This window comes from Rhinopithecus bieti, unplaced genomic scaffold (assembly GCF_001698545.2).
Source record: "Rhinopithecus bieti isolate Rb0 unplaced genomic scaffold, ASM169854v2 scaffold_56641, whole genome shotgun sequence".
NCBI classification, from domain to species: domain Eukaryota; kingdom Metazoa; phylum Chordata; class Mammalia; order Primates; family Cercopithecidae; genus Rhinopithecus; species Rhinopithecus bieti.
Genome location: NW_016822034.1, coordinates 23651 through 45151, shown reverse-complemented (window position 1 = coordinate 45151; position 21501 = coordinate 23651). Strand labels below are relative to the sequence as shown.

Here is a 21501-nt window from a genome sequence, read left to right as displayed (position 1 = left end):
TCTTGAACTCTTAGCTTTAAGCGATTCTCCTTTCATTTGTGGTAGAGATGAGGCCTCGCTATGTTGCCCAGGCTGGTCTTGAACTCTTAGCTTTAAGCGATTCTCCTTTCATTTGTGGTAGAGATGAGGCCTCGCTATGTTGCCCAGGCTGGTCTTGAACTCTTAGCTTTAAGCGATTCTCCCACCTTGGCCTCGTTTTGTTGCTGCTGTTGGGGTTTTTGGTGGTTTTGTTTCCTCTCCGTACTCTCAGCAGAGCCACCTCAGCTTCTTAAAGTGCTGGGATTATGGGCCTGAACCACCTCATGTGGCTTCTTTAAACTGAGCATGTACTACTTTTAGATTTTGAAATACAGTCGTTTTAAATATTCATAAAAGGATTTCAGGTTCTTTTGCTTGTGTTCCTTCCAGCTCTTAAAGCTGAGATACTTGCCTTATCTAAGAAGAGCTCCTAGGCGTTTTCAAAAGTGGGTGGCAGGAAGGAGCCTGCATGCAGAGAGCTGTGCGGGATGCCCTGCACAAGGAGGCCTCCGTGCCTGCCATCGCAGTGGGGCGCCGTCTTCTGGGGAGCAAGGTCAGGGCAGCCAGGACAGTGTTCTCCCCTGGTCTTGGCACAGTACAGTTGAGTGGGCTCCAAGTTAAAGTATGTTTCTCGTCTGTGAGCATCAGGAGCACCTCCCGTGAGACCTGTCCACTGGGGCTGAGGTTGGGGCACAGCCGTGTGGACATCCTGCCTCCTCTGCGTGCTCTGGTGTGGAGGGGCACAAGATAGGGGTCTCATGAGGCCCTCAGGGAGCAAGCAGGGCCCAGTGCCACTGCCTCTTGTGAGCAAGCCGCCTACCCGCCCTAAGCCCTTGGGGTCAGTGCCACCGTGTTCTGGACCTTGTCAGTCTCCTGCAGCTTCTTGGAGTGGCCACCAGCAACCTTGTGGTTTTCAGGGCTGCTCAGGCCCTCAGAGGCCCCTGCAGCCCCAGGTCAGCAACCTGCAGTCAACCCAGCACAGAAGCCTCTGGCATCTTGGGGACTTCCCAGCTTGGCCTCTGCCCATCTGGTGTACAGAAAGACCCTGGTCCGTGCCATGACAGTCTCAGTCCGGGGTCCCTCAGGAGCAGAGGGCCTGGAGGCAGGACCCCCAGCACCTGCATCGGAACCTCCTGGGAGCAGCAGGGCTGGGTGTCTTTGCAGTTGCAGTGCCCAGAAAACAGCTGGATTTCAGGCGCGGGGCCTCAGTAGAGATGAAAGTTAAAGCTGAAAGGGCATAGAGAAGATGGAGGAGTGTAGAGGCCGGAACTCTGGACATCCTTGTTTAGGGACCGGGAAAGAAGAATATGTGTCATCAGCAGAATGGGGCTATACGAAGGTCACAGGCAGAGATCTGAATCTCAGGACACAGGGCCTGGGAGAGGTTCTAGGAAAGGCCAGATACCTCTGGGAGTGGGGCCCCCCAGGGCCTCCAGAAAGTATGGGAGCCCCTGGCAGGCTGCAGAGAGCTGGAGTGAAGGCTGATGGGGCCACAGTGGCATGTCCACAGAGGCCAGGGCCTGATTTGCAGCTTATGGCACCTGCTGAACCCCTGGCGTTGGGGTACATGACCCATCATCAGGCACAGAGTGAACTGGGTGAACGTGGCCCTGGTGTGTGGTGCTTTCTAGCGGCATGTGAGCCAAGGAAGCCCAGGGAAGCCTTCGCTTGTGCCACGTAGCATAGCTCGTCCTTCCAAAACATGTGAGTAGACTCCCCCGAGCCTGATCCTGAAAGGAGAGAAGGCAGAAAGACAGCCCGGCGCTGGGCAGAGCTGAGTTGTCTGACGGACAGTGAGCGACTGGGGCGAGCAGGAAAGAAAGAGGGGTCAGGCCTCGGGAGGGAAGTGCTGCTGTGCGTGAAGCTGTGCAGCTCTTTATTTTCTTCTCTTTGCATATCTGTAGTTTTGAAATTCAGTAGAATTAAAACATAATTTGCTTTCATAGTTATGAACAAAACACGCAAGTGTTACTCTGAAAGGAGAAAACAACCGTAGGTAGAGCCATCTGGACTCCAGGGTTAGAGGTGGAGAATGGAACTTACTGTGCTCCGCTCAGCAAAACAACAGGAAAGGCAGATGGCAAAGGTGTAGCCCAGAAAGCACAGCTGCACACACTCCTAACACACGCAACACCCTGCGCCAGCAGCTACACCAGGGTTTGCTTCTCGGGCAGGCCACACAGCCGACACGTAGCGGGTGTGCATCCTCGGGCAGCGACGCAGAAGCGTACATGTACCAGAGTTTGCATCTCAGGCAGCCACGCAGGCCGACACATACCGGGTTTTCAGCTCAGAGGCAGCCACGCAGCCGACACGTACCGTGGTTTGCATCTTGGTACATGAAGGCTCAGAAGTGGGTAGCACCAGGAACCGTGGAAGTTGGGTGAAGGCGAGGCTCACACAGGAGGGTCCCCGCCCACATACAGCTGGGTCACACCCATCCCCACCCTAGAGGAGGAGTCTGGACTGCAGAGCACCAACACACACCAGAGTGACACCACTGAGTGCCCTTGTCCTCCTGACGAACGCTTGTGGCCAAGGGTCTGACCAGCCCCAGACAAGTCCCTGGGAGCACGCCTGTCCTGGGCACCCCGTGGCCTCCCTGGCGGTGCAGAGGCCAGCGGGTGCTGTTGGGAAGGGGTTGCATCTGCTTTGCCCCTGGTCTCAATCATCAGTTCTGCAAAGCCAAGAGCAAGTCCCGTCCTGGGTAGAGGGCACCTGAAGCCCTTCCCCCGCCAGCCCTGTGCTGCCCCTGGGTTTCCATCTTACTCCAAATTCTGGGTGTGGGTGCAGGTTAGGTTGAATTAGAAGGGATGGCAGGGTAACAGGATAGTGAGGACAACTGGATTATGGAGAAGATCCAGGGTTCCTTGGAGAAATGGCCAGTTCTGAGGCTGGGACGGGAAAAGGCAGGCTGAGCCTGCAGCAATGTGTAGTATCTGAAAATGAGGAAGTGCTTACACTAAACGTCCCCCTGCCATGAGCACAGACACAGGGTATGTCAGAGGGACACGGGCCAGCTGAAGGAGTTGCCAGACGCCAAAGCTGGAACAGTTTAAGTAACAAACTCATAGTGATAGCACTGGATTACAATCCAAAACATAAAGTTCATGAGTCCATAGTGACACAAATACATGACTATTAATAAACAGAGAAGAGGGCCGGGTGTGTTGGCCCACACCTGAAACCCCAGCACTTTGGGAGGCTGAGGCAGGTGGATCACCTGAAGTCAGGAGTTCAAGACCAGCCTGGCCAACATGGCGAAATCCTGTCTCTACTGAAAATACAAAAATTAGCCAGGCATGATGGAGGGTGCCTGTAATCCCAGCTACTCAGGAGGCTGAGGCAGGAGAATCACTTGAACCCCAGGAGGTGGAGGTTGCAGTGAGCCAAGATCGCACCACTGCACTCCAGCCTGGTGACAGAGTGAGACTCCTCCTCAAAAAAAATAAATAAATAAAATAAAAAATAAGGCCGGGCACGGTGGGTCACGCCTATAATCCCAGCACTTTGGGAGGCCGAGACTGACGGATCACGAGGTCAGGAGATCGAGACCATCCTGGCTAACAAGGTGAAACCCCGTCTCTAATAAAAATACAAAAAAAAACTAGCCGGGCGAAGTGGCGGGCAACTGTAGTCCCAGCTACATGGGAGGCTGAGGCAGGAGAATGGCGTGAACCCGGGGGGTGGAGCTTGCAGTGAGCCGAGATTGCGCCACTGCACTCCAGCCTGGGCGACAGAGCGAGACTCCGTCTCAAAAAAATAAATAAATAAAATAAAATAATAAAAAATAAAAACCTTCAAGGATTATGGAAAAGCTCTGCCTAGAGCACTTGGTTGGGCACCTAAGGACTGGCCCTGGTCATTTGGGGGCGTCTGTGGGTCACAGGGCGGCCCCAGCAGGGTTTCCCTGAGACATGGGGCACCCTGGTCCTGTAGAGGCGTGCTTCCTGGAGTGAGTTTCAGCTTTGCTCTTGCGTCCCAGGCTACAGCAACTGGACGAGGAGAACAGTGAGCTCCGGTCCTGCACGCCCTGTCTGAAGGCCAACATTGAGCGCCTGGAGGAGGTGAGCTGCCTGCAGCCTGGCGCTGTGGCCAGTGGGCCCAGCCCGTGCCCTGCCTGTGGGGCAGCCAAGGTTGCCCTTCGCTCTGTGCTGAGCAGGATGCTGTGCTGTGTGTGAGGGAACAGGACCAACTTAGGGCCCAGGCCACTGGAAGGCACGGTTCCACCCACAGGAGCAGGGCCCAGAGGCTCACTCCTAGATGGACCCAGGGCTCTGAATCTGGGAATTGTCCTCCAAGGGGAAGGCATCAGCCAGACACTCACGCCCCAACCCCTGCAGACGTGGAGGCAGAGGCTGCATGTGGGGTTCCCACACCCCAGCTCGTCACTGTGAGACCTCCCTCCCTCCACCTCACCAGCTGTGCTCTGGGAAGCTCCCAGGAAGGGTATTCTCACAGCACTTGGGCCCTGGCTCCCGTGAACCAGAGGAGCCCGGCTGGAGCTGCTCACAGCCACCGACTCAGGTCCTGTGCACACAAAGGTCCTTCCTGCCCCTCACGAGAAATGGCCCGCGTGGCCTGTGTGTGTGAGGCGCCCAGAGGCAGGTGGCCTTGACCTCCACTGAGAGGCAGGAAGGCTCAGACCCAGCCCTGTCGCGCTCCAACACGGGGGCCACCATGTTGCTGTTTGGGAGACTCAGATTGGAGGGACAGACGGCCAGGGCAAGCTGCATGCACAGGTGGGAGGGCGACGCACATCCAGGGCAGGTGTCCACCCCTGCAGGAGAAGCAGAAGCTGTTGGATGAGATAGAGTCGCTGACGCTGCGGCTCAGCGAAGAGCAGGAGAACAAGAGGAGGATGGGGGACAGGCTGAGTCACGAGAGGCACCAGTTCCAGAGGGACAAGGAGGCCACACAGGAGGTGAGCTGGCACCCACCCTGCCCCATGCCAGTCCTGCGCCCAGCCTGCCCCAAGGGGAGCCGTTGTTTCCTCAGACGCTAGCTCTCGGCTGTGCGCTTTGGACATAGCCGCTGGTGTGTGTCGTCTTCCCGAGAGATGGCCAGATCAACCCTGAGGTTCTACAGCCAAGTGATGGCTGGTGGTGTCCCCTGGGAGCCCAGGCCCCCCGGCTCACCCGGCCATTGCCCTGCAGCTGATCGAGGACCTCCGAAAGCAGCTGGAGCACCTGCAGCTCCTCAAGCTGGAGGCCGAGCAGCGGCGGGGCCGCAGCAGCAGCATGGGCCTGCAGGAGTACCACAGCCGCGCCCGGGAGAGCGAGCTGGAGCAGGAGGTCCGCAGGCTGAAGCAGGTGGGCAGGCCTGGGCCTCCCTTCTTCACATTCCTGCAGAATGTTCCACAAGGCTGGTTGGGAAGGTGGGGACATGGAGGGTCAGCATCTGAGCTGGAGGCCTTTTTCCCTGGGCAGTCCTTGTCCCTGCTCAGCCACCAGCAGGGGCCACAGCCCAGTAGTGATGTTGCTGTGCCCTCCCAGGACAACCGCAACCTTAAGGAGCAGAACGAGGAGCTGAACGGGCAGATCATTACCCTCAGCATCCAGGGCGCCAAGAGCCTCTTCTCCACAGCCTTCTCTGAGTCCCTGGCTGCAGAGATCAGCTCTGTCTCCCGAGATGAGGTAACACATCCCATGCCTGCACAGTGTGGCCTGGGGTTTACAGCCCTTACTGTCTGTGCGCTGTGGTTTATGCACTGTGGCCTGTGGTCCGTGTGCCTCAGCTCTGACTGCCTGCTCGCCCTACAGCTCATGGAGGCAATTCAGAAGCAGGAGGAGATCAACTTCCGCCTGCAGGACTACATCGACAGGATCATCGTGGCCATCATGGAGACCAACCCGTCCATCCTGGAGGTCAAGTAGAGGCAGGAAGGCCCAGCCTGGGCTGGATTCGGGACTCCAACACCCTGGAGTGGTCCCGAGACACCGTGAGGAGCCAAGACCAGCAGGTCCCACAGCCGACAGTGCCCAGAGCATGCAGGGAGTCCTCGTGCAGCTGGGCTGGGGCCGCCAAAGACAGGGGCTGCCAAAGGGGCAGAGGGTGGTGGAGAGGAGAGGGAGAAAGGGAAGTCCCAGGGCCCGAGGTCCATAGAGGGTGAGGGTTGTTGTGGGGCCATCCATCAGCGCTGACCTTTCGCGGGGCCCAGAGCTTCCCAGCCCTAAGTCACCCTGGCCGTGAACGCCTATACTTCAGTTCAGCAGGATGGGCTGGAGAGCCTCTGTGCAGAGGTGTGGGGTGAGCCCCGCTGTGGCCTCCTTGTGGTGGTCCCTCTTTCCACATGCAGCCCTATTGGGAAGAAAGGTAGAAAACGGGTCCTTCCAGGGGTGCTCCTGCCTAAGCCACCCGCACAAGTACCCTGGTGCCGTTTCACCCATGCTGAGCCGCTCCTGATGGCTGACGGGCTCCCGGACCCTCACCTCAGACATGGTGGTGCGGGAAGGACGGGTGGACAAGGCTGGTGCATTTCCCCAGCTCTGCCTAAGCTGCTTGGGCCATTGCCCAGTCAGATGTGGTCACCTCAGTCCAGCTCTGGGGCCTCCAGGCCATGTGGCTGTTCCCATGGCCCATTCCTCGCTGCAGTAACCCTTGGGGACTCTGACCACCTATGGGGGTCGGGCAGGAGCCACTGGGGCCCTCCACTCCGACATCAGGACCTGAGATTACAGCTGTGTGGCGCTCTCTCCCTGGGTGGGGTGGATGCTGCAGGCCCCTCTGGCTCCCAGGTGCTGCTTCTCCACAGGTGCGGCCGGACCTGGCCTCCTAAAGGCCACACCCTCCCCACGCACTTCCCAGGCCACAGTCCAAACATCGGGAACCCTGTTTTCTTCCGTGTGTGTCTCACTTAGAAATCGTGGTTCTTCCCCGAGGGTGCGTGTTGTAGGAGGAAGAGGGCAGGGAAGACTCACAGCAGAGCAGGAGGGGCCTGCGCTTCTTGGGTCTGCACCCCAGGCGCAGCGGTGTCACCCCGCAGGGCTGCAGGCCTGCCCCCGACCCCCAGCATTCCCGGGTGGGCCCAGACCGCATCACCAAGACTGGCCACCTGCTGCGTGTGTGTGTGCGCGCATGTGTGCGTGCGTGCGTGCACCTGTGTGGCCCCGCATCCACCGCCTTCCATGCTAGGATGTAAGAGGTCGCCTCCTATTGTACATTTGGGGAAAGCCTTGGGTGTAAATCAGTGTAAACTTGGAGGAGAGATTTTTCTATCATGTAGAGTAGGTATTTTTTATAGATTGAAGGTTGATCAATTTTTTAATACTTTCAAGAGAGAAAACTATCTGTGTATACACATGAAATATATATATATATATATATATATGTATAATATATAAAGACTGGCACCCTGCCTCTCTGTGCCCAGGCCCAGCCCTGGTGACACAGCACCACTCAGCAGTGCTATCGCTATAAGCATGGACTCCCAGGAGACAGTGTGGGAAACGCTCCTGCTTTAATTCCTCAAGAAACGGCTCTTCCTGCCTGGATGCAGGAGGGCAGGGGCCACCACAGATTAAAGCTGTTACTGCACACGCAGAGGCCGGCTCCTTCCTCCAGGGGGGCCACAGGGTCGGGTGGGAGTCTTGTGGGCCGGGCCCAGCTTCCCTCAAGGCGTCCGGGGCCATCAGTTGTCTGAGCTCAGAACCCAGGAGACCCGGTTGGCTCTGCAGCTTGGTCAGACCAAGACCCTTCCAAGGCTGCAGGATTGCACCTTCACGTCCAGCAGAGCCTGGCCGCTTTCTGGCCAGGTTCTGGATCCTCACGAGTTGCTGAGACAGCATCAAGGTGGGGCCGGGGAAAGGGGGCATCACGGCTCTGGGTCAGTATCCCCACCTCTGGGGATGTACGTCCCATGTTGGGAGAGCCGTCAGCACGTCCCCAGGATGAAGAGAAGATGGGGGGCAGGGCACAGAGGCTCACGCCATAATCTCAGCACTTTGGGAGGCCAAGGCAGGAGGATCGCTTGAACCCAGGAGTTTAAGACCAGCCTGGGCAACATAGCAAGGCCCCATCTCTAAAAAATAAATTAGCCAGGCTTGGTGGTGCACACTTGTAGTCCCAGTTCCTTGGGAGGCTGAGGTGGGAGAACTGCTTGAGCCCAGGAGATGGAGGTTACAGTGAGCTGTGATCACACTGCTGCACTCAGCCTGGGCGACAGAGCAAGACCCCATTTCAAAAAGAATTTAAAAGGGCAGTGATGTGCAGGGTGGTGGGAGAACATCCCCCAGAAGAAGGGGCAGACACAGGACCAGCACCAGAGGCATAGGAAGTCGAGAAGGCAGGGCCCGATGGGAGTGGGCTCCTGAGGTCACAGGGGCAGCCACGCAGTCTGAGAGCTTAGTGCCACTGCAGCCACAAGGAATGGCCTGTGGGGGGTGGTCCCATCTGATCAAGAGTCCCCCAAAAACACAAGCCTTGAAAACTGGACCACTTGGTCTGGCATCCAGGAAGCAGACTGCATCTGCGTCTCTCACTCTCCCATCTCTGCCCGAGATGCCTGCCTGCCCGTCACTCTGAGATGCAGATGGAGAAGCCGAGGCCCAGGGAGGCTAAGGATCCAGGTCTGTCATCCCCTCAGCCCAGCTGCTGCTTGCGGGCTGGTGACCGGAAGAGGACCAGGCGTGGCCTACAGTGAGGAGTCCTTGAACCCTCAGTGCAGGTGCGGCAGAATGGTTCCAGGTCACAGAGCCCAGGAACCCTGGTTGCTTCATGAGTTAGAACTGAGTGACATGGGCGGTGTGGGCGTGTCCAAGGCCAACTTCCTGCTCCCAGGAAAAGGGCCTGCCGTCTCACCTACGTCGGGGTCTCTGTGTGGTGCCAGCAGGGCCCATTCCTGCTTAGAGGGAGAAGCTGGAGGTGGGGAGAGAGACTCATGACACGCTGTCAGGCCAGAGCCAGGGAGGGGAAGGGGAGCAGCTTCCTTCTCATACCCCACTGTGGTCTAGGAGCACCTCCGTTTCATCTCCATGCTAGATTTTAAACGTCGGGCCTGTCCACAGTCCAGGTGGCCCCACCCCGATGGCCCGTTGGGGTCTCTGGCCACAGGAGTTTGAGACAGGACACGGGATGAAATGGACACATTCCCGTAAGGGCTGCCAGAGACCTTGTCGGTGAGCGAGAGCAGGGTGGAGTGGCCGGTGTGCATGCCTGGTGGACGTGCCCAGAAGCCTGCACCCCCCGGGAGGCCAGAACGTGTCCCTCTGGAGTGTTGCCCCCCCACCCTCAACTGTGCAGTGGGATGGCCACTGGGCCTGCAGAGTTTCCCAAGGCAGATCCTGTCCCCGGCTGGCACCTGACATTGAATGTTCTGAGTCTTGGTCCGTTCTGCCCAACGGAAGAGCACTAAGGAGTCTTGCCTGGCAGAATGGAGAGGAGGAGCTCTGCCCCTGCCCTGGAACAAGAGCCCCTCACATGAGGACCACCCCAGCCTGCCTCTGCTAAAGGGCAGGTATAGGAAGGTTGGACCCCCTCAGCGGGACCCCAGATGGCATCCTGGCCCCTCTACCTGCTGGCAGTCCAGGAACCTGGAGGCAGTGGTCCAGAGAAGGGCAGGGACTTCTACCGGGGCCTCGTCCATCGTTTTCACCTGTTAGGCCACCCGTCCTTTTTTTGAGACGGGTTCACTCTGTCACCCAGACTGGAGCGCCATGTGCCATCCCAGCTCACTGCAACCTCAACCTCCCAGACTCAAGCGATGCTCCTGCCTCTGCCTCCCGAGTAGCAGGGACCACAAGCATGCACCACCACACCTGCCTAATTATCTTTTAAGTGGAGGCAGGTCTCACTCACTGTATTGCCCAGGCTGGTGGTCCGTAGTCTTTGACGCAGGCCTCTGTGGCTCACAAAGCAGGTGATAGCAGTCATCCTGTCAAATCTGAGCATGGCACCAGAGCACACAAGTCGGCCACCTGCAGGCCTTGGCACCCTCGTGCTCCATGCCAAGGTCCCTGTGTGCTCAAGTCTGGGCTCCATGATGGCACTGGGGTCTGTTCTATTTGCTGCTGTGTCCAAGTGAGACTTTCTCTGGGTGCCTAAACAGATGCCTCCAGTCTCAGTTCTTTCTGTTTGGCCCTCCCCATCCTCTTCTCCTCCAGGGGGGGCTCACGGCTTGCCTTTTGGCTCTTCTGCGCACGTGCATTAGCTGCTCAGGTCTGTCTGGATGTGAGGGTTGTGTCCTCAGGCCAGGACTGCACTGGCATGCAGCAGGGCCTGGTCAATGGTCTGGATAATCCAGAGTCACTTACCTTCTGCTCTGCAGGCATTTACAATTCACGCCTGTGTGCCTGATGTCTTGTGACTCAGAATCTTCAAGACAGTCACAGGCTGGCCTCACGGATGCACGGGAGACTCTTCTCTCATCGCACCCATTCTCTCCAGCACTCTCCTTGTGCGGGGCAACTTCAGTCATCTTGAAGATGCCTCCTGAGGCCTTCTTCTGGGTGAATGGGGTTCCTCCTCCACCATGGCAGGCTGCTGGGGAGGGCTGGGGTGCTCCCACCTTCTCCTCACCCCAAATGGGCCTGGCTTAGCAAAACTGGCCAGAACTGACCACTCTGCAGTGAGCTGGCAGGGCCCTCAGCATCAGATCCACAGGCTCAGCTGCAGCTGCTTCTCTGGTTGGGAGGTTATAAGGCCATGAACCTTCTGCCAGCTAGATCACTGGCCCCTGGCCAGGGAGCCACCTAGGCAGTGCCAGGGAAGGACTGGGAAGGGGAGGGAACCTTCAGTCCCTGAGTCAGCCCTTGAGTGCACCCTCTCCTGTGGTTCGAAAGCCACATTTGGCCAGTAACCTGCCAGAGGAGAGCCAGCTCTCACTCTGCACCCCTCTGTGCCCCCAGACCCCCACTGGCCCCTGAGGATGCATTTCCTGCCCTTGGGATGCCTTTGCATGGATATAGGCTGGGAACAAACGGCGCATTCAGCTGCCCTGCCTGTCTTCACAGAGGGGGCAGCAGACCTAGAGGGGGGTGTCCAAGACACAGGAATGAAGCGTCCTTACCAAAAGCTTCCAAGGACAGAAGTAAACCCCTCCTGCCAGCTTCTGCCCTGACTGCAGCTAGAAGCCGAGCTCCACGTGGGACACAGGTGTCCCTACTGCACTATGTAGAGCATGAGGGAGGCCCATCCTTGGCTTTCCTGGAGCATGAATATCCTCTGAGGGGCACTGGCCCTGGCCTTGTAGGTCTTGCTGAGACTGGCTTAAGAGTTGTTGGCCCCGGAGCAATCGTCACCCAACCTCCCACTTGTAAATCTCGCCACAGAATCGGACCACAACCAAACCGTCTCTCCGGACTCTCAGCTGACCAGCCCTGCTCCTGTGTCTCCCTCTCCTGCAGGGCCATTGCCTTCTCAGGCTCCTCATCTGCGCCTAAGAGCGGGAGTCTGGCTGCCCTCAGCACCTGCAGCCTGATAAGCTTGACGCCAAGGCACTTTCCCGAGAGCCGGCCCAGCAGTTGCTGGCAGGAGAGTGGCCTCAGGGCAGCGGGAAGGGGACCTCCGAGGAGAGAATGAGGCCTGCGCAAGGGGCCTGGGAGGACCCAGGAGTCGCCCCGGCTTCCCTCCCCCAGGCCCTGGCTGGGCGCCGTGGGCCGCGTCCCGGTTGAGGCCGGCGTGGCCGTTTAATGGCGTCCCTCCGCGACCGAGAAGGAAGGGGCCTAGAGAGGCTGTGCCCAAGCGACGCTACGAGGCCAGGTCGCGTCTCGGGTCAGGGCGGTCCCTTTGCCACTGCCGCTCTTGACCGCCGGGACCAAGCACAGCACACGGTGTCGCGAGGGGTGCCCTGGGAGGAGCGAAGGGGTCTTCGGTTCTCGCGAACACGGCGGGGTCGGGGCGGGGTCGTGGGTCCTCAACAGGGCAGCCGCCCAGAGACCTGCGGGACACGGACGCCCCCGGCCCGGCCACCCCCGAGCCCCACGGGACTGAGACGCCCCGGACGCGCCGACGCCGTGGCGGAAGGCCGCGCCCCTCCGTGCCCCCTCGCAGGGCCCTCTGGGAGCCGTAGTCCTAGCACCTCGGGCCGTCCCACTCCCTGATAAGCCTGGAGCGCGGCGCCTCCCAGGGACCGAGGCGCGGGGCCCGGCCGTCTCCAGCAGCACGGGCAGGCGGAGTGTCCCGGGCGGTCTGTGGACTAGGAGGGCGCCACCCGAGGACTACAACTCCCGGCCTGCCTCGCGCAGGCACCGCCCCGAGCTTCCGCCCCGGCGGCGCCGCGCAGCCCTGTGGGAGCCGTAGTCCGGACGCGCGATTCATAGCGCCGCGTGCGCCCCGGGCGCGCCGCGCGGGCCCCGGCCGGGCGCTACGCTATACGAGGCAGGTAAGCGCGGCGCCGACGCGGCAAGGGCCGGGGCGAGCCGGTCGGTGGGCGCTCCGCGGCTGAGACGGGAGCCGTCCGGCAGCGCGGCCGGGCGGCGAGAGGGCCCCGCCGCTCTCCGGAGGCAGAAGTTGTGGATCGGCGGCGGGTGCGAGCGGGGCCGGGGGCGGGCCGCGCGCCCGGCCCGCGAGGCTGAGCGGCGCCGCCGGCTGTGGAGGTGAGTCCCGTCGGCCGCGCCGGGCCGGCGCGCAGCCGGGGAGCGCGGCTCGGAGGCGCGGGGAGCGCGGCCTGCGGAGCGGGACGCGGGAGGCCTCGGAGGCTGGGCGCGCCGGGCTCCGAGCCAGGGCAGGGACGGCAGGGCCCTCGGAGTGGGGTCAGCCCGCCGCCCGCTGGCGCCTCCAGGCCGGTGGGGACCCGGGCTGGGCTTGGGCGATGCTTCGGAGAGGAGCCCAGAGGAAGGCGGGAAGTCGGCAGGGACCTGGGCCATGTGGGTCACTCGAGGCCAGCCGCGGGGGCCGCGCACACAGGAGGCGGCCTCGGCCCTGCCTGCCCCGGCCCTGCCTGCCCTTGAGTGCCCTTATATCCGGGCCCATCGTGCGGTCTCGGCCGCGTTAGGAATGTGGTGCTGGTGCGGGCATGGCTCCCCTGTCACTTGGGGAACGGCCTGGGGGCGGCCACCTGGCGTGGAGGGGCTGGCAGGAGCCCCGTCTGTGCCAGCCATGCCAGTGTTCTCTTCCGTGTTTCTCTGGGGCTGCTGCGGCACCAACTGGGAAGTTGCAGATCTGTTCTCTGACAAGCCAGCTGTTCCTGCTGGTTGCAAAAGGGACCGCTCTAGTCCGACGGGGGGAACTCTTGTGTGGTCCGTGGCCCTGGCCCAGTGAGCTCTCGGGGGCCCCCTTACCGCCCTGGAGTTTGTTACCGGACTGCAGGTAACAGGACCCGGAAAGCAATGGTGAGACCCAGAACCCGAGGCGGGGCCTGGGTGTATGGGGCTAGTGGGGAAGACTGGGACTCCGCTGGGTGCTGAAGAGTTCTGTGCTTCTCCTTTGGGAAACCCGGGTCTCTTCCTTGGCCCAGGTCTGAGGGATGCGGAAACGTGAGTCACAGTTCAGTGTGGGAGTGCCCCGTAACTGCCTCCGCGTTCCCAGAGTCTGGGACTGGGTGAGGACATAGGGGTGATCTGCCTTCCGGTTCTGAGTGACTTCTCGACCGTGAAGTGGGGCAAGAGAGATTGTTTTTCTGGTCTTTACGGGGGAGGCAGATCCTGCAGGAACCAGCTTGGCCTGGCCTTGGGTTCGGTGTGCCTTGTCTCCTCTTGAGTCCTTCTGCTTGCTGGAGGAGCACCCCTCTTTTTCCTGCTTCTGTCTCTGCGTCTGAGGCTCTCCAGAGCTCCTTGATTGGCAGACGAGCCAGTGACCTCTGAGTCCCCAGGAGAGCCCGAGGCTCAGTGACTGCGTAACTGCACAGGGCCTCCTTTCTGGGCCTCCACAGACCGTGGTCTCTGAGAGCAGGAAGCGGCTGGTTCCCTGTAATCCTGCATCTGTGTAAGAGCCCCAAGCTCTGCTGGCCCTCTCTCCGGGCACCCCTCACTTTATCCTTGCCCTGGCCTTGGGCAGCACTCTGGTAACCCCAACGCCACAGGTGAGGAACCAAAGCTGGAGATAGCTGTTGATGGCAAGGGAGGGGGCCAAGGGAGGCTGAGTGCCTGGTCTCTACCTCCTGCTCTTTCACCAGCTCATACAAGGCAATTGGAGGGAAGGATTCTGCTGCTCAGAAAATCCTCCAAAACCATGCGTGTTGTTCATGGGCCTGAAGCAGTCAGTGAAGAACCTGAGGGGGGCCGGCCACCCACGTGGCTGTTGGTGGCCAAGCGGCTCCTGGTCCAGCCCTCTGGCCCGCAGTGTGATGCCTCTGCCCACTGCACTAGGTGTGGAAAGGTGCTGAGAAGGCAGATGACATCGTTAAACAAAGCAGCTTGGGGTCTTTGAGAAACAGTGGCGGAAACCCAGGAAGGCTGGTGACTTGTCAGGTCTGCATCTGTCCTGGGCGACTGCCCAGCCCTGGACTATGAGGCTGAAATGACAGCAGACGGGGGGTGTGCTTGGGTGGTTTCCTCATCAGACACCCAGAAAAGAGACCCCCAGCCCAGGGGCTGCCTCGTGCGCTCTGCTCTCCTCCTGCTCTGTCCCTCTGGTCCTGCCCTAGACCCCGGCACAGCAGGAGTGCCCAGAAACCCAGTGGGACTTGTTCTATGCCTACAGCTCTTCCGCTGTAGGTGCCACTGGACACACCTACACACCGTCTTCATGCTGATCACAAAGAGGGTGAGGGGCTGGGCACAGTGGCTCATGCCTGTAATCCCAGCACTGTGGGAGGCCCAGGCGGGCAGATCATTTGAGGTCAGGAGTTCGAGACCAGCCTGACCAATATGGTGAAACCCTACTAAAAATACAAAAATTAGCTGGGTGTGGTGGCAGGCGCCTGTACTCCCAGCTACTTGGGAGGCTGAGGCAGAATAGCTTGAACCTGGGAGGTGGAGGCTGCAGTGAGCTGAAATTGCGCCACTGCACTCCAGCCTGGGTGACAGAATGAGACTCTATCTCAAAAAATAAAATAAAACAAAACTTTTTTTTTTTTTGAGACGGAGTCTCTCTGTGTCGCCCAGGCTGGAGTGCAGTGGCGTGATCTCGGCTCACTGCAAGCTCCGCCTCCCGGGTTCCCACCATTCTCCCGCCTCAGCCTCCGCCTCAGCCTCCGAGTAGCTGGGACTACAGGCGCCCGCCACCGCGCCCGGCTAGTTTTTTGTATTTTTAGTAGAGACGGGGTTTCACCGTGTTAGCCAGGAGGGTCTCGATCTCCTGACCTCGTGATCCACCTGCCTCGGCCTCCCAAACTGCTGGGATTACAGGCTTGAGCCACCGCGCCCGGCCAAAACAAAAAAAAACAAAAAAAAAAGAGGGTGATGGCTGAGTGAGGAGGCCACCGTGGGCCGCACACAGGGCCCAGGAAGGACAGGGCAGGGAGTGTGAGCGTCCTGTCCACTGCAGTGGCTCCGCCATGGAAAGCGTGACCTGAGAGAAGCAAAGCTGTCTGGCTCGAAGCAGTGGCCGCCCTGCTGGCAGTTGTAGTGGCCGGGTAGCACTCGGGCCAGGATCCAGGGGAGTGTAGGTGGCCACCTGGCCATGTGCCTGAGCCCTGCCCAAGCTGGGCACCTTTCCCTGGCAGTGCCCGGTAAGCTCAGCTGCCCTCCCTGGTTGGTGCCACTCGGCAGCCCTACTCATGGACTCTTGCCCATGGCCTGTTCCTTGTAGCAGGGCCGGGCTGTGGGAGGTCCGGACAGGATCTTGAATGGCCCTGTCTGCGGTCCTGGCTGGCCAGAGTTTGACTGCACTGGACAGGTCAGGGGCCTTATACCAGGGTAGTGAGGAACCAGCCGAGCCCATGATGCTCCCCGGGCTGCCTTTGCCTCTCGGACAGACAAGCTTCTAAGGCGAAGGGTCTCCTGGGGCTGACTTTCGGGGACTTTGGCTCCTGCAGAGCAGCCTGGAGGCGGGGCTTGGTGTTCCGGGGCCAGAGTCCTCCTGGTGGAAGCTGAGGGGCCTGATTCAATGCTCCCTCCCTAGGCAGCAGCCCAGCCGCGGCAGAGAGGGCTCGGGAGCTTGCGGCAGCTTCAGGTGAGCTTGTTCCCAAGCACTGCGGCTCATTGATGGGTTTGTTTGGGCTGCGGAACTGTTTGATCAGCGGGGTTGGAGTGCCCGTGGCTGGGGGGCCTCTCCTCAGAGCCCTTGATTCACAGAACCCCTCGAGGCCGGCAGTCCTGCCCGCCCTGAAGAGCCTGGTTCTCCCAGCCGTTTGGGCTGTGGTCCTGTCGTGGAGGTGACGGTGAGGGCGCGCCGCCCGGGGTCCTGTCGTGGAGGTGACGGTGAGGGCAGCACTGGGGCGGGGCTGGTGAGGAGCATGTGCAGGGCCCCCGCCGCTGTCCTCGGCCAGGAGGGTGCCTGGTCCCTGGGGAGCGGCCTGCACCTGTTTCTGGAGAATGCTGTCCTGCCAGTTGTCATTGGGGATGGGCAGTCGTAGTCCACATCCTCCCCCAGGGTGGGGCCCTGGCCTGGTTTCTTGTAGGGACGATGGGAAGCCCTGTCCTCAGCCCTCCCACCCTCCTCATGGATGAGCTTCACGTCCTTGAGGCCTTCTGCTCCACAGGGGGCCTTAGCGTCAGTGGGGACACAGGCAGAGGTGCCTGTCTTCGGGTTGTGGGGACCGACTGAGCTTTGTCCCAGCAGCGGCTGGCTCTTGTTTTCTGTCTGGACCAGCAGCCTCTGGTCTGGTGGGTGCAGTTCTAGGGCGCAGTGGGGTTGCCGTGGGGCCAGGCCGGGCCACCAGCTGCCTGGACACAGGGGCCTCCGCTTTCTGTCTGCTGCCCCGCACACCCCCAACTCGGGCAGGGGTGACACTGGGGCATCCTTGTTGGGGTCGCTGCGGTTCCCATGGTGGTGAGATGGCTCTGGTGAAAGACTGATCGAGATGCAGGGCCCGGGAGCAGGTGCTGTGTGAGTGGTACACGCCTGTGTCACCTGCGGGGCAGGGGAGGGCCCAGGGTGTACGGCCGTATACATCATTAGTTAGCAAGACAGTGAGGAGTGTGTGTGGAGTGGATGCAGCTGTGGGTGCCACCTGCGCAAGGCTGGGGGTTGTTGTGTCAGCCCTGCTCCCATGTGGGCTCCCAGCTCCCAGGTGGGACGCTGACCCAGGGAGGTGCCTTTGCCTGCACCCACTGGAGTCTCAGGAACATGCGTCCCATCCCCACATCATGCCGCCGAGCCCACCACCTACCGAGGGGCACCCCGAGACCCACCACCTACCGAGGGGCACCCCGAGCCCACCACCTACCGAGGGGCACCACTGAGCCCACCACCTACCGAGGGGCACCACTGAGCCCACCACCTACCGAGGGGCACCACTGAGCCCACCACCTACCGAGGGGCACCACTGAGCCCACCACCTACCGAGGGGCACCACTGAGCCCACCACCTACCGAGGGGCACCACTGAGCCCACCACCTACCGAGGGGCACCACTGAGCCCACCACCTACCGAGGGGCACCACTGAGCCCACCACCTACCGAGGGGCACCACTGAGCCCACCACCTACCGAGGGGCACCACTGAGCCCACCACCTACCGAGGGGCACCACTGAGCCCACCACCTACCGAGGGGCACCACTGAGCCCACCACCTACCGAGGGGCACCACTGAGCCCACCACCTACCGAGGGGCACCACTGAGCCCACCACCTACCGAGGGGCACCACTGAGCCCACCACCTACCGAGGGGCACCACTGAGCCCACCACCTACCGAGGGGCACCACTGAGCCCACCACCTACCGAGGGGCACCACTGAGCCCACCACCTACCGAGGGGCACCACTGAGCCCACCACCTACCGAGGGGCACCACTGAGCCCACCACCTACCGAGGGGCACCACTGAGCCCACCACCTACCGAGGGGCACCACTGAGCCCACCACCTACCGAGGGGCACCACTGAGCCCACCACCTACCGAGGGGCACCCCGAGACCCACCACCTACCGAGGGGCACCACTGAGCCCACCACCTACCGAGGGCACCACTGAGCCCCTGTCCTGCCACAGGTGGGCTGTCAAGGCCAGCACCAGAGACCCCCAGCAGACCTCAGCGGCCGCAGATGGAGCGGGGCGGCGGTGGCCACCTCCAGGACTTAGCCCTGTGCTGAGTCCTGGACAGTGTTGTCACACTGGCCCTTCTCGTGCCATCCCCTGGCTGGACACTCCTTGCTGCCCTCACGGGGTATGTGTGTGGCATGCCTCATACAGGACCGGGACCAGCCGGTTGGCCCTGCTCATTAACCACTTGTCCCCACAGGGCAGTGGCGGCCTCACCTCTGCAATTCTCCGAGGCTGGATCTAGGCCACCGCCCCGTTTAAAACTAGGGCAGCGGTTCCCAGGGAGGGTGGGGAGCTGCACGGTTGGATTTGTAGGGGGCAGGCATGGGTCCACACAGCCCGGGGCCCTCAGTACCCTGCCCCTCCAGGAAGCCCGGAGGTGGGCGTGGCTGCAGCCTGGCTCTGACGGTGCTAAGTCCTGGCCACTCTTGAGGTGCCACCCTGAGAGTGAGCCCCTGCGGGCACGGCTCTTGCTGGTTCCCATTCGCAAGCACCTAAAACAGCCTGGCCTACAGCAGAGGCCCCGGGGGTGTTTGCTAAACCAGCGGGGGGCACATGCGGCTCACAGGAGCAGCACAGATGCTCCACCAGCAGCAGGCCCTGCAGGAGCAGCAGCAGGCCCTGCAGGAGCAGCAGCAGGCCCTGCAGGAGCAGCAGCGGCCCAGGGCTCGACATGCTCTGCGGGTCCTCACCCTGCTGTCCCTGGGGGACCAGCCTGGGCACATTCCTTGGTGATGGTGCTCACCCCCCTGCCCCGGTTATTCGGACAGGAACTTGGTGACGGTGCCTCCCCTCCCCGGTTATTCAGACAGGAACTTGGTGACGGTGACAGTGCCCCCCCCAATCCCCCCTCCCCCCCGGTTATTCGGACAGGGAGCCAGGAGGGGAACCACGGATTGACCTGACCTGCGTCCAGCCCTCCTCAGGGTCACTGCACTGGGTGATTGACGTGTGCCCAGGCCCTGAAGTGGGCTGGACCTGGGAGTGGCAAGTGAGCCTTCCTCCCGAGAGCCTCTGGCTGGCTGCAGCAGGCCCTGTCCCCGTTGTCCTCAGGCGAGTGGCCCTGGACATGGTAAGCCCCTGCCAAGGTCTGGCCGGAGCCAGCACCATGGCCGAGATGCAGTCAGCCCTGGCTGGTGCTGCCCCTGGAGGTGGCTGCTGGTGCTGCCTCCCTCCTCACCACTCCTTCCCCTCTTTCCTGGGGTCCCCTCCCATCGGAGTCTTCCTCCTAAATTCAGTTCTCTCCCTCTAGGGGAACGCCGGCTGGGAGCCTTCGTGTTTTTTTTTTGTGAGATGGAGTCTCGCTCTGTTGTCCAGGCTGGAGCGCAGTGGCGTGATCTCAGCTCACTGCAACCTCTGCCTCCTAGGTTCAAGCAATTCTCTGCCTCAGCCTTCCGAGTAGCTGGCATTACAGGCACGTGCCACCACCCCCAGCTAATGTTTATATTTTAGTAGAGATGGGGTTTCACCATCTTGGCCAGGCTGGTCTCGAACTCCTGACCTCATGATCCACCTACCTCAGCCTCCCAAAGTGCTGGGATTACAGGCGTGAGGCCCCCCACCCGGCCTGGGAGTCTTTTCCGTAGCTGCTCGTCCTGTACTAGCATCTGTCCATCCATGAGTGGATGGGGACACAGGGGGACCCAGGACCCACACCTGCACTCGGGAAGGCTGGCAGGGTGGATTTCCGGAAGAGCATCAGTGCCAGCTTCCCATAGTCACCCCTGTGATGGGACCCTCAGGTTGGCACGTGGCTGGCCGCTGTGTCCCGGGAGTCCCAACTGCTTGCAGCCCTTGCTCCTTAGTGGGCCTTGCCAGCCAGGGCAGGGCCCCCGCCACCCACACGGGGCTCTCGACTCCTCTGGCAGCAGGTCAGGGGTGGTTCAGTGATGCCATCTCTGGAGATCCCCTGGTGTGTGCTGGAAAACCCCAGAGAGGCCTTAACAGAGCCGGCTGTCCAGCCTCCGTGGCAGGGATGTTTACTCTTCTGGGCAGGCTCCTCTCCTCCGAGCACCCACGAGAGGGTACTGTGTGGTCCCTGCTCTCCTGGGCCAGGCCTTCCTCCTGTCCAGATGGGGCCCGCAGGGTCGGGTGGCTGAGACTGGCTCCAGCTCAGGGAGGGTTTTCTGAGCGAGCACAGGGGAGCAGGAGGCCGGCAAGCAGCTCACTTCCTGCCCTGGGTGCAGCTGGGCACCATTTCTGCCCTGGGCCTGCTAAAGGCATCAGTGAGGAGCAGGCAGGACCTGGTAGGAGTCTGTGTTTCTAGCAGCACGCGTGACCCCAGGTGCCACAGGGGTGAGTGCGTGGGTGGGTGAGTGGCGAAGGCGCTGAGGCTGGCCCCGGCGGGTACACAGTCCTCACACACAACAGGGGCAGGGCTCCTGTCAGAGCCAAACCAGCTCAGGGCCCGGTGCAAGCGGTTTCTGTCCCGTGGCACCTCCGCTAGTCACGGCTCCCACCCAAGCCCTGCCCTGCCCCACTGAGGGTTTGGCTGCAGAAGGGGAGTGTCGGAAAGGCCCAACCCATCTCCCGTGAGGGACTCCTGCGTGGCATGGGCTGGGGAGTGCAGGGGTTGTTTGGATGGCTCCAGTGTCTGGCTTAGCCGCACAAGAGGCCCTGGGTTGATGTGGGCTCCCTGCTGGCGAGCCTGCTCCGTGCGCGCTGGGCTCCCGGCATTGCTTCCGGGCGGCATTCAGGGCTGCGTGGACCTCGCCTGGGTCCTGTGCGTTTGAGCGCTGCCCCTCGTGGAGGCCGCCAGCCCCTGCGTCCTGCGCGTTTGAGCGCTGCCCCTCGTGGAGGCCGCCAGCCCCTGCGTCCTGCGCGTTTGAGCGCTGCCCCTCGTGGAGGCCGCCAGCACTGGTGGCTGCAGGGCCCGTAGTGTGGCGCGTCCGCGTGAGATGAGTGGCCAGGCACAGTTGTATCCAGAGACCCAGCCTGGAGAACGGGCCTGGATGTCTCCGTCATGTTTTTACATTCGTTTCACACGGACGCAGCGATGTCTCAGATACCTCGGATCATGCAGGGCACGTGGCCAAGGCTTGTTTTGTCTGTTCCTTTTCTCATGTCTTACGTGGCTACCAGGAGGTCTGCCACGACTCCCGTGGCCCCTGTCCACTGCATGGCGCTCTCCGGCCTGGCTGCCAGCTGCCCCTTCGAGGGCAGATGTGAGCACAGGGTGGTCCCTAGGGAGAAACACCGGCAGGCGAGTGAGCCAGGCTGTGCCCAGTCAGACCCCTGCAGACCCCGAGGCTTGAATTTCATGGAACTCTCACCTCTTACAGAGTATTGTTTTTCTTTTGATTTTTTTCCAACCATTTAAAAATTTAAAAGCCATTGTTGGCCGGGCACGGTGGCTCAAGCCTGTAATCCCAGCACTTTGGGAGGCCGAGACAGGCGGATCACGAGGTCAGGAGATCGAGACCATCCTGGCTAACACGGTGAAACCCCGTCTCTACTAAAAAAATACAA

The 21501-nt window shown here is 61.1% G+C and overlaps 1 protein-coding gene across 4 annotated transcripts in view; it reads left to right on the top strand.

Moving 5' to 3' along the window:
• RAB11FIP3 (RAB11 family interacting protein 3) overlaps positions 1-7560 on the top strand; it is a 101320-nt gene extending 93760 nt beyond the window's left edge. For all 4 annotated transcript variants that reach the window (XM_017860777.1, XM_017860774.1, XM_017860775.1 and 1 more), the window contains 5 exons: positions 4004-4085; positions 4805-4942; positions 5175-5330; positions 5514-5654; positions 5781-7560. In XM_017860777.1, coding sequence (XP_017716266.1) covers positions 4004-4085; positions 4805-4942; positions 5175-5330; positions 5514-5654; positions 5781-5894 — 631 coding nt within the window. In that variant the 3' untranslated portion in view covers positions 5895-7560. The remainder of the gene's footprint in view (positions 1-4003; positions 4086-4804; positions 4943-5174; positions 5331-5513; positions 5655-5780) is intronic.
• Positions 7561-21501: the final 13941 nt, after the last annotated feature.